General features: G+C 55.0%; 2 protein-coding genes across 3 annotated transcripts in view; one reads left to right on the forward strand and one right to left on the reverse strand.

Moving 5' to 3' along the window:
• Positions 1–1,050: 1,050 nt before the first annotated feature.
• ZNF574 (zinc finger protein 574) lies at positions 1,051–6,581 on the reverse strand. Of its 2 annotated transcripts, none has more exons than XM_033844550.2 (2): positions 6,429–6,581; positions 1,051–4,008 (listed from the first exon to the last, which is right to left on the reverse strand). In XM_033844550.2, the coding sequence occupies exon 2, from the start codon at positions 3,986–3,988 to the stop codon at positions 1,301–1,303; it is 2,688 nt and encodes an 895-aa protein (XP_033700441.1). In that variant the 5' UTR covers positions 3,989–4,008; positions 6,429–6,581; the 3' UTR covers positions 1,051–1,300. The 2 variants fall into 2 exon arrangements, with proteins under 2 accessions (XP_033700441.1, XP_033700442.1); XM_033844551.2 differs by lacking the exon at positions 6,429–6,581 and adding an exon at positions 4,908–5,063.
• A 373-nt stretch (positions 6,582–6,954) lies between these two features.
• GRIK5 (glutamate ionotropic receptor kainate type subunit 5) overlaps positions 6,955–12,112 on the forward strand; it is a 57,097-nt gene continuing 51,939 nt past the window's right edge. Inside the window, exon 1 of the mRNA XM_073795902.1 lies at positions 6,955–10,872. The gene's annotated coding sequence lies outside the window, so the exon portion shown is untranslated. The remainder of the gene's footprint in view (positions 10,873–12,112) is intronic.

A 12,112-nucleotide genomic window follows, 5' to 3' on the forward strand; every position in this document is an offset into this window, starting at 1 on the left:
CGTTTCAATGCGAACAGCTTCCCTTTACCTCTCATTTACTAGGGTTCCGATAAGAATTCTAACAAAAAGACTACAGTAACCTTGGGGGGGGGTTATTTTTCTTGGAGTGTGGCTCTTAAGAGAAAAGACTAGCATAGGAGCCGAGCATTTCCACCAGTCACACATTCACCGTATCCTCTCTCCACTGCCCTCCCCCAAGTATGGAGAAGGCAGAAGAGTGTAGAGGAATGCGTATAGGTGATTAAACCAAATCAAACTACACTGAAATTCAAGCTCTGCCCTATCTAGTTTGAATGACCTTGGGCAAGTCACTTCACTGCTTTTGACTTCAGATTCCTTTCCTACAAAACGTTCTCTTCATGGGATCAGTGTGAAGATCATTCCCAAAAATGTAGGAAAATACTTGAGACAAATTGGGCATTCAAACATCAGTCAGCTACCCCAACCACCCCTCTCCCCACAACCAACATCCGTGGGCTGAGCCAGAGGCCAGCTCCAGGTGGGTGTCAGAGCACCTCCCCTTGTGAGGCTTCCTACCCCCAGAGACTGTTACTCAGAATCTTTTCCAATCCCACAGCTGGATCTTGTCCCAGAAGCCACCTCCTCTACTGCCCCGGAGATCGTGCCCTTCCGAGACCTGCGTTCGCCTTCAGGGATGCATAGTGAGAAAATCAGATGGCCTTGGAGGAGAAGGCTCACGTCAGGCCAGAGAGAAGGGGACAGGGGTGGTGAGAACCTGAAGATTTTCCTAAATGTTCCTGCCACCAGCAGAAACAGCTTCAGGCTTTTCTATGGGGCTGTGGGGACCTCTAGTGGCAAGAGAACCATGCTGGCCCCATCTACTACCACAGTGAAGTCCCGGCTCCCTGAAAGCCATGCCCATGGACTCTAGGTCCTCCTTAGTTTCCGTTTACTGAGCTCCACTACTTGCCAGGCCCTGTTCTAGGCACTGGGAATGCAGCCATGAAAAGTCAGACCCAAGAACCTGGGGCTCACAGCTCCCAAATTCCACCACCCCACACGGCCAGGCCAGACAAAAGCACATAAATGTCCAACTCAGTCTTTATTGACCATTTCACCTTGGGGCCAACAGGTGTGTGTGTGGGCGGGGGCACCTTTATGCACGTCAAGGACCCTAGAGCACCCCCCTCAGAAGAAAGAATAAATCCAGTTACAGAACTTACATGGCAGTTGAGAGGGGTGGAAAAGGGGCACAGTATGTACAGAGACTTAAGGGGATGGTAGAGAAAGCTCTTCAGCAAGAGGGCATGGTGGTGCTGAAGAGGGACACGAGGCAGGGTCAGCCACTGATCTGGACGCCCTCAGCCTCAGCCAGAGGGTAGATCTCAATGGCCTCCACCAGGGGCAGGGCTTCCACTGCAGTCTCCATCACAGCCAGGCCGACGGCAGCCTCTGCCTCTGCCAGCTGCTGCCGCACAGCTGCCTGATGCTGCTGCTGGTGGGTCTTGCGGTGCTTCCATAGGTTGGAGAAGGAGCGGTAGCTCTTGCCACAATCGGGGCAGGAGTAGGGCCGCTCACCCGTGTGAATGCGGCGATGTTCTGCCAGGCGCATGGAGATGGCAAAGGCTTTACCACACACTTCACAGGCGAACGGCCGCTCCCCTGTGTGCAGGCGGCGGTGGTCCTTCAGGTGGGTACTCTGACGGAAGGCCTTGCCACAGTCTGGACACGGGTATGGCCGCTCGCCTGTGTGGATGCGCCGGTGTACCTGCAGTGACGTCTCCGTGCTGAACAGCTTCTTGCACTCGCTGCACTCCAGGCCACGGCGTCGGGCAGGGGCCGCAGGGGCCGCAGGTGCCATGCCTCCAAGGGTCGTTGGGGAGGCCACTGGTGTGCGAGCAGCCCGTGGGGCCCGAGGGGCCGGAGGCTCCTTAGCCAGGACCTCCCCAGGCCCAGCAGCTGCGTGGGCTGCCTCGTGGGCCTGCAGCCGAGCAGCTGAGCCCACTTTCTTGCCACAGGTGCCACACTCGAAGCGCCGCGGGGCCTGGGCAGCGGCAGCTGCACAGCGGTGCTCATGCAGCCGCAGCGAGGAAGGGAAGGCAGCACCACAGGACGAGCAGCGGTGGGGCTGGCGCCCGGCATGGGCCACAAGCTGGTGAACCTCCAGCAGCCGTCGCAACAAGAAGGAGCGGGGGCACTCGCGACACTTGTAGGGGTACTCGCCCGTGTGGTGGTAGCGGTGCATGAGCAGGCGGTAGGGGCGGTGAAAACGCACTCCGCACTCCTGGCAGCGGTAGGGGAAGTGCTGGGCATGCACCAGGCGGTGCTGTCTCAGGGTGGAGCTCTGTGTGAAAGCCTTGCCGCAGTCCCCACACCGGTAGGGTCGCTCCCCTGTGTGTGTGAGCCGGTGGCGGGCCAGGTTGGCGGGTGAGTTGAAAGGCTTGGAGCAGTCTGGGCAGGGGAAGGGCCGTTCACCTGTGTGTGTGCGCAGGTGGTTACGCACGTGAGACTTCTTCTTGAACATCTTGCCGCAGATGCTACACTTATGGCGCCGTTCCAGCCGGTGCACAAAACGCTGGTGCCGTGTCAGTTGCAACGCCTTGCCAAATTCACGGCTGCACAGGAGGCAGCGGTAGGTGCCTGGGGCAGCAGGCCCTGCTGGGCTCTCCTCAGCAGCTGGGGGCTCCGGGGCCTCTGGCTCTCCAGTCTCTGCTGGGGCTGGCTCAGGGAAGCCAATGACAGGCTCCTCCGGTGGGACTGGTGTTGTGGGCAGAGGGACACCCCCAACCCCATGGGTACGCCGGTGATAAAGGAACTTGGTGAGGTTGACAAAGGTCTTTCCACATGGACACGAATGCAGAGGATTTGGGGTGTGGGCTCGCCGGTGGGCCAGGAGGAGGGCCTCTGTGCCAAAGGCCAGGCCACAGTCCACACACAGGAAATGAGACTCGCTGCTGTGGTCTCCGAGGTGCTGGTCCAGACTGGAAGGGCTGGGGAAGACACGACTGCACAGGGGGCACTTAAAGACACCCTCCCGGTGACTCCGCAGGTGCTGCTGCAGCTGGTGAGGTGAGAGAAAGAGCTGGTCACAGGCTGAGCAGAAGAGCTCCTGGGTGGCTGCCCCGCCTGGCTCTCCACTGTTGTTCCTCCGTGCCCTGCGCCCCCGGCGATCGCGTCCAATGGCTTCACCGTTGCGCAGCTCGTAACTGTGGTCAGAGGATGGCAGGGGGTCAGGCTGAGACACAGGCACCTCTGCAGGTGATGGGGTCAGAGTCTCCTGCTGCAAGGCAGGCTCCTCAGACTCTGGGGCGGGAGCCGGGAAGTGGGTGGCCTGATGCTCCAGGAAGTCGCCTGGCAGCTGGAAGAGCTGCGAGCACTCAGAACACTTGTAGAGGAGCAGCTCCACCTCAGTCACCACCTCGGTGGTGGCAGCGGCAGAGGGGACAGCTGCCCCTTCCCCACCCTCTTCTGCCTTGCGGTATGAGTGCTCCACAGCCACGCGGGCCTGGCCCACGGGGGACCCCAGGACAACTGGGGACCCCAGGACAACTGGAGCCGGAGGCTTGGTGGGAGTGGCCCTGAGGTGCGTCTGCCGGTGGTTCAGCCAGAGCTCCTGGCTGGCGAAGAGAGCCTTGCAATCCACACACTCATAGTGGATGGTACTGGCGCTCAGGGGGGGCGCCTTGGGTGGTGGCTCAGCTGGCGCTGCCTCCTGGGGCGCCATCATCTTCAGGTGCAGCTCCTGGTGTTCCAGGAGCTGGCTGGGTGACATCAGCAGCTGCCCACACTCCAGGCACTGGTACTGGCTCTCCTGCACTAGGGTCTGATAGAGGCCCGTGCCAGAAGCTGCCTCTGTGGCCACAGTGACTCCAGGGTCGGCCACACCCACCAGCTCAAAGTGCTGCTGGGGCACGTGGGAGTTCTGATGCATGAGCACCTCCTCCAGGGATCCATACAGCTGGTTGCACTCAGAGCAGACATAGCGGTGCTCAATGTATAGGACTGTCTCCTCTGACTCCTCAGTCATGACGGCGGCAAGACCCTGGGCTGGGAGAAGTGGGGACAAATTGTATCTAAGCCACCGCTTCCTCAGTCCTTCCCAGGGAAAATTCTTTCCCTTTATCATTTCCCTACCAAAATCCTAGATCAATTTCCCCATCTAACTTCTTGCTTCCATATTTCCACTCCCTAACAATCCTTCCTCTCTTGAACACACAAGAGCACCAAGCACAAAACCTTCCCCGCAGTCCGTTCCCAGTGAATCTGCCCAAATCTCACCTCTGCATCAACTAGCATTAAACTCCACCTACCAGATCCTTGCAACCTGTCCAATCTCTCATTCTCATGCCTCACAGCTGGCCCAAAGCCCCAGCCCATCACACAGGACCCTCTCCAGTCAGATTTCCTTCCACTGACTCTTCTTACCAACATACTACCCCATCCCTACCCCCAACTGCCGGGGAGAGTCCTCACACAGGCCTAAACCACCCACTGTTCAGAGCTTCACTCCTCCTCTGCTCCCACCCCCAGGTTCTCTATCTGTTTTTACACCCTGACCACTCAAACTGCCCCAGGGCCCTGCCACTTTCGGCACCCTCTCATGGTGCAACCCTCCTCCTTTGTACACAGCTTGTCACCCGCTAACTTTCTCCCTTTGATGCCCAGGTTCCTCACATCAATAAACTTTTCTCACATTGGCCTAACCCATCTCCACACGCAGACCTTTTCCAAACCTTAACCACTTCCCCGTGATCCCCAGATCCCCCTCTTCAAATTATTTAACTCCCTCTACAAATCAAGGCCCTCTCCCACAACCCTAAGGGCCTATCCAGGACACCCAAACCCATGTTCACAAAAGCCTAATCCTTTCTTCACATTCAGACCCTTCCCACCACCCTAACTCATGTTTCCAGGGCACCCAGACACCCTTCACATTAATCACCTACCTCTTCTGTGCACTGAGACATCATCTACAATTCTCTCTGGGGTACCCAGACCCCCTCTTCATACTGATTTAAACCCTCCTTCTTTATAGACAACCACCCTAGACCATTCAGGGATTCCCAGAACCTCTCTTCACATATTCTTCTTTGCAAAAAAGACCCCTCCCACCCTAACCCATTCTTGGGATACCCAGACCCCTCTTCTTTACAAAAAGACCCACCCTCACCCTAACCCATTCTAGGGACAGACTCCCCCCACCTCACATTATTAGCCTAAACTTTTCTTCTTTGCAAAAAGACCCCCTTCCTCCCCACCCCAACCCATTCTAGGGATGCCCAGACAACATTCTTCGTATCAACCTAAACCCCTCTTATTTGCAAAAAGACCCAACCCCACCCTAACCCATTCCAGGGATGCTCAGACCCCCTCTTCATATCAAAATTCCTCTTTTCCACAAAAAGATCCCACACATACTCTATTACAATCCAAGGATATACAGACTATACTTCATAATGGCTTAAACTCCTTTCCCACATACCCCTCCCACTGTCCAAATCTCATTAAGAATACCGTGAAACCCCCTCTTAGGCAAAACCCGTCCTACCACCACCCTAACCCTGATAGATAGCCAGACCCCTCTTCCTCACACCCAGGGCCCTCTGACCATCCTACTACCCTGCGGCTACCCAGACCTCCCCAGCTTAACACACAGATCTCTCTCACCACCCTAACCCCCTCCAGGGATCCCCAATTCCTACTCTTCACCTTGACCTAATTCCTAGTACTTTTCAGAAAGACCATTTCTCCTCAAGTTATTCTAGGGATACCCAGACGCCAGTTTCACTTAACATAACATAAAACATAACCCTTCTTTGCACAGAGACCCCTCTCAACCCATTCCAAGGGTACCCAACGCGCCCCCCCCCCACTGTGGTTTAACTCTTCACATTAATGTAACCCCATTCTTCACACCGGGACCTCTCCCTCAGCTCTAACTCTCCCCTCTAGGCACATCCATTTCCTGATATCTTTTCACACCAAGACCCCTCTCATTGGCCTAACTCTCCAGGAATAACTAGAGTTTCTCTTTACGGTAACTTAACCACCTCTGTTCTCACGGCCTAAACCCCTCCCTGGGCACCCTACTGCCCTCTAACCGTCCACCCTCCTTAGGTCCTGGACTGTCCCAGCGCCCAGCCCTTTGCCGCGTACTCCCAGGAGCCTTGGAGACCCTCCCGGGGGCAGCTCTAACGCCTCCCTTACCACCCAGGTCCCTGCCAGCCCCCAGCCCAAGCCCCGTCCCTCCTCGTCCTTCCCAGGACTCTGGCCCCTTTCCCACCCGCCACCCCGGCCCGGGCCCCGCCCAGCTTCCCGCGCGCCCCGCGGGCCGTTGGTACCGCTCCGCCCTCATCTCCCGGCGCGCGCCCCCCTCCGGCCCTCAGTGCGCAGGCGAGGTGACGAGTGGAGACCGCGGGGGGAGGGTGGGGAGCCCGGCCGGCCTTCACACGCCCGCCCGCACTTACCCGCCTCAGCCGTCTCGCACCCCCCGGGCCCCGGCCCGGGCCGCAGCTCCCCTCGCGCGGCCACCCTAGCGCTACGCCCTCTCTAGCTCCCGCCGTCTCCTCTCGCCTGCTCCGCAGCCTCGCTTTCGCCCCCAATCACCCTCAGGAACGCCCCTCCCACCTTCCTCGTCGGCCGCCGCGCCGATGGCGAATGAGCCCAATCATCGCCCGTCTGGCCCCTGCCGTTCTGCCAATGGACGCTCACGTCTCCGAGCCCTGGGCCAATAATATGTGACGTTTGGATCCCCCGCAGCGCCCAGCCAATCCTCCAGCGACGTTCTCTCACCGGCCGGCCCCCGGGTTGATAGTGCCCGCCCCCTTACGCCCCCTGAAGGATGTTCCTCCTCCACCTCCTCAGCGATTCCGTTTGAAGGCTCTAGAGGGGAGGACAGCGCGGTGACGTCAGACGGCGGAGCGCTGCTTCGGGCGCCATGTTGGGGTTGCCGGTCGGGAGGTGCCTCGGGGTCGAGGGGTAAAGTGGGGGAAATTGAGGTACCCGACTCTCGGAGGGCGGAGGCGGGGGACTCGAGGCGCAGGAATCCCAGAGGAAAGAAAGGAGAGAGTGTAGCACAGTCAGCGCGAAGGGGAGACGGGAAACTATAGCACCAATTGCAGGGAGAGAAAAAGGGGAAATCAAGGCTCCAGACTCGCTTCATTAGAAAGAAGGGAATAGGGACTTCCCTGGTGGCGCAGTGGTTAAGAATCTGCCGGCCAATGCAGGGGACACAGGTACGAGCCCTGGACGGGGAACGTCCCACATTGCCGCCGAGCAACTAAACCCATGCGCCACAACTACCGAGCCTGCGCTCTAGAGCCCGTGAGCCACAACTACTGAAGCCCGGGCGCCTAGAGCCTGTGCTCTACAACAAGGGAAGCCACTGCAATGAGAAGCCCGGGCACCGCAACGAAGAGTAGCCCCCGCTCTCTGCAACTAGAGAAAGCCCGGGAGCGGCAACAACAACAAAAAAACTAACATAGCCAAAAATAAGTTAATTAATTTTTTAAAAAAGAGGAATAAAGGCAGCAAGAAGGAAGGGAAGAAAAACCGAGGGACTCTTGAGGGAGGGGGAGAAGAAATGTCGGAGGAAAAACAAGGAGAGAAGGAATTTGAGGGAACAATGAAAACCTGAAGCATAAGGGAGGAAATGGGAAATGGAGGAGAAAACATAAAATCGGGGACGGGCAGTTTCATTTGTTTCGTTTTCTATTCGTAATTATTTAATAACCGGCTACGATATGCCAGGTCAAGGTTAATCTTTGTAGGGATAGAGAAGGAACAAGAAAAGTCTGTGCCCTCGTGGAGTTTACATTTTAGGGTAGAAAATACCAGGTACAAAAATAAATGTAGACAGCCAGTGACAGTGTTGTAAAGAAAATACAGCAGGTAGGCAGAGGGTGTGGAATGAACTTGGGTGGGCCTCTCTCTGAGGTCACAGGAATGACAGGAAGGAGCTAGCCAGTAAACTACTGATGGAAAGTATCCAGATGGATCATCATTTTTCCCCAAGCTCCCCTCAACCCAGGCCCTGGTCCAAGAGAATCTCAAAGGAAACCAAGTCCAGGACAGTGTCTCTTTATTAAGGCTTTCAGAGCCAGGACAGAAAGGACAGAGGAAGTTGCAATGGGGATCTCGAGGGACCCTTCTCTCCCTGCCGTGGTACCCACAGGCTTCCTCTAGCCAAGGGCAGAGGTCTGAATCCCTGCCTATTGGGAAACCTAGTCCCTGCCCCACCTCCCTTACTCAAGTGTCACTAAGGTCTCAGGCCAATCCCGACCCCAGGGCTGAGCCAGTGGGTGTGACAGTGCCCAGTCCTCAGACAGCTCAGGCAGTTTCATTTGAAGAAACAGGAAATGTAGGGGGTGGATGACCTGAAGGACAACCAGGGTGAGAACCTGAAGAAAGTGACCCTGTAATGTCTGGATTATATTCTCCTTTCTTCTAGGGCGCCCCCCTTCCAGGCTGATGCCCCCAAAGCTCAGGGAAGCTGGAGTACCTATATGTTCAAGGTGCTCTGGCCATTCCTACTCAACGTCCCCTTCTGGCCCTCAGAGCCTTGGGAGCAAGTTGCCCCAGCACTGTTATGTTTCCAGTGCTACTTCCCAAGGACAGGAGCTGCAAGAGATTCACTTGTTCTAACCGCCCCCCCCCCCATTTTTCAGATGAGTGAACTGAGTCTAGAGGAATTGGTCATTTACTTTCCTAAGGCCAAAAAGCTCCTAGGGGACCCCAAACACTGAGTCAGACCTAGGTCTGACTCTTCAGCCACTCTTGCTATGTCCTTCGATTGGATTCTAACTGGGTATCCTAACTTTCTACTAGATTAAACTCTTAACTCCAGACCCATGTAATTAAACCAGGCTGCCTGGATTGGAATCCTGGCCCTGCCACTTCTTAGCTGTTGTCTTGGGCAAGTCAACTCCTCTGTGCCTCAGTTTCCTCACTTGCAGGATAATAGCCCCTGTCTTGTGTGGTTGTGAGGCACAGAGTAAAAGCTATGTAAGAGTTAAGTGCTGGAGGGGGTGCGGAGAAAAGGGAACCCTCCTACACTGTTGGTGGGAATGTAAATTGGTGTAGCCACTATGGAAAACAGTATGGAGGTTCCTCAAAAAACTAAAAATAGAGTTGCTTTATGATCCAGCAATCCCACTCCTGGGCATATATCCAGACAGAACTATAATTTGGAAATATACACGCACCCCTATGTTCATAGCAACACTATGTACAGTAGCCAAGACATGGGAGCAACCTAAATGTCCATCAACAGATGAATGAATAAAGAAGATGTGGTATATATACAATGGAATAGTACTCAGCCATAAAGAAGAATGAAATAATGCCATGTGCAGCAACACGGATGGACCTTGAGATTATCGTACTACGTGAAGTAAGTCAGAAAGAGAAAGCCAAATACCATATGATATCACTCATATGTGGAATCTAAAATACGACACAAATGAAGATACCTACGAAACAAACAGACTCACTGGTATAGACAACAGACTTGTGGTTGCCAAGGAGGTGAGGTGGGGGAGGGAAGGATTGAGAGTTTGGGATTAGCAGATGAAAACTATTATATGTATGATGGATTAAACAATATGGAACTATACTCAATATCCCGTGATAAACCATAATGAAAAAGAATATATATGTATAACTGAATCACTTTGCTGTACAACAGAAATTAACACGTAAATCAACTATACTTCAGTAAGATTTTTTTAATTAAAAAAACTTTTAAATCTATGTAAGAGGTTTTTTTTTTTTTTTTTTTTTTTTGTGGCCTCTCACGTTGCAGAGCACAGTCTTCGGACGCACAGGCTCAGCGGCCATGGCTCACGGGCCCAGCCGCTCTGCGGCATGTGGGATCTTCCCGGATCAGGGCACGAACCCGTGTCCCCTGCATCGGCGGGCGGACTCTCAACCACTGCGCCACCAGGGAAACCCAAGAGTTATTTTTTATTAGGATCTCAAGGAGCCTAGTAATAATAGCTAATGTGTCTTGAGTGTGTTATGACTTGCTAAGTATTATGCTCAGTGCTTTCCATGCATCATACAGTTTAATCCTCTCAATAACCCTGGGAGGGAGGAACTATTGCTCTCACTTTGCAAAGAAACTGAGGCTCAGAGAAATTAAATAACTTGTCCATCATTAGGAAGAGACAGAGCCAGGATTGTAACCCAGGAGTTGACTCCAAGGTCTATACTCTTGGCTCCCAGGCTCTACTGCCTGACAGGTGGGACATCCAGAGTGGCATGCTAAATGGATGAATGCAATAAGTAAAGGAAAGAAGTTGGTGGTAACCAGTGAGCTCTAAGGCTAGTAATCTGGATTTGCCCTCAGGATGAAATCACCAGGGGCAGGAACCAGATAACCTGGAAGCTAGACTCAGCCTTTGACAGGCTCCATGCCCTGGGGCAGAGTCTCACTCCTGTCCACTTGAAAATGGAAGGGTCAGGCTTGATTTATCAGGCCCCTTTCTGCTGCGACCTTCTGCTTGTATTTCCCAATTTATCTGGATTGACTAGGTCCCTTCACTTCAGATGATACAGGAGTAACCTGAGGCCTGCGTCAGTTTTTCTGGAGATGGTGGCACAGGACTAGGACTTCTGGGACAGGTTCAATCTAGGATAGGCATTCTACGCTGGGGTCCCTGCATAAGCAAAGGCCTAGAGGCCAGGGCGAGTCTGCGCTTTCAGAGCGAGCTGGAGCTGAGGGTGGGTGTTGGGGGCCCCTTAAGTAGGGCGAGGAGGTATATGTAAAGTCGGTGGGCCTTCAGGGTCAGATGTATATGTCAGAAGCATGTGGGGGATGCAGGGGGCCTCCCATGCCAGGCCGATGTGAGAGTTGCCACGTGCAGAGTGTATGCGCGCGAGGCATGCGGTCACGTGTGCTGGGGGCTGCACGTGAGTGTCTCAGTGTCTCCTCCCCATCACGAGCATTGGGGGTGGTGGTGAGTCATGGACTCAGCCTTCAGCGCCAACTGTCATGTTCCTTCCCCCAAAATTTCACCCCCCACCCAGCCATGCACCACCCACCCCCACTCCAAGATCTGTATCTCTGCTTCTCTCTTCCATCCCCCTGCCCTGCTCAGCTCTCTCCAAGAGGGAGGGAGTCTTCCACTTCTGCTGGCTCTGCCCTCCAGCTCCCTGCCCTTTCCCACTGACTATATGCTTGGGTGAATCTTCTCCCACCCACTCAGGTCCCCAGGATTTCTTTCTGCATGATGGAGAATTCTCATACTCACCACCCATCCCTTCACCTCCATGGGGACTATTTCTATTTCTGGGGGCTTCTCCCTTTTCTCCATGGGCCGGCTGCTCCTGCCTCAGTGGGCCTTTTGTGTCCACATTCTGCCTTTGTGGGTTTTCTGGTGTCTGTGGGCCTCCCTCCATTTCCGTGACCCTCTCCCACTTTTCTTGGCCCTCCTCCTTGTCTCTGTAATATGCATCCTTGTTCCAGTGTCTGTGGTCCTCTCCTCCTGTCCATGGTCTTCTCCTGTCACTATGGACCACTCCCCATGCCTGAGGAGTGCTTTCTGTTCCTGTGGGCCTCTCTCCATCTTCCTGGGGGCTCTCTGAGTCCATGAGCTGCCCCCTGTCCCCATCTTCATGGGGGGCTCTCTGAGTCCACGAGCTGCCCTTGTCTCCGAGGTCCTTAGCTTGTCTCTGTGGTCTGCTCCCTGGTCTAGATGACCCTTTCTTTGCTCTGGGCTTTTCCCTGTCCTTGTCCTTGTGGGGTTTGCGGACCTTGGTCCACCTCTGTGGCTCTTGATGGCTGTCTTGCTGTTTCTCTGCATTTTTCTTCATCTCTGTAGCCCTCTCCCCCAGCTCCATGGCCTTCTCCCCAGGTCTCCCTGCCTCTCAGCTGTGTCTCTGTGGACTCCTGTGCCCAAGGGCTGCCTGGGCAGGGCGGTGGCATGGTGTGGTGGAGGAGGTGGCGGCGGGTGGGCCCTCTGTCCAATGCAGCGCCTTCCCCTCATCAGCATTCTCCTCTCCGGGGGCTCCCCAGCTCGGACCAATACGGGCTCCCCCTCCCCTGACTCCCATCGCTCCATCTCTCTCTCTCTCTCTGACTGCCTGCCTCCCTCCTGCCCACCCTCCTCCCCGTCTCCCTCCCTCCCTCTTTCCTTCCCTCCCTCCCTCA

The sequence above is a fragment of the Tursiops truncatus genome, chromosome 19 (genome assembly GCF_011762595.2).
Source record: "Tursiops truncatus isolate mTurTru1 chromosome 19, mTurTru1.mat.Y, whole genome shotgun sequence".
NCBI lineage: Eukaryota > Metazoa > Chordata > Mammalia > Artiodactyla > Delphinidae > Tursiops > Tursiops truncatus.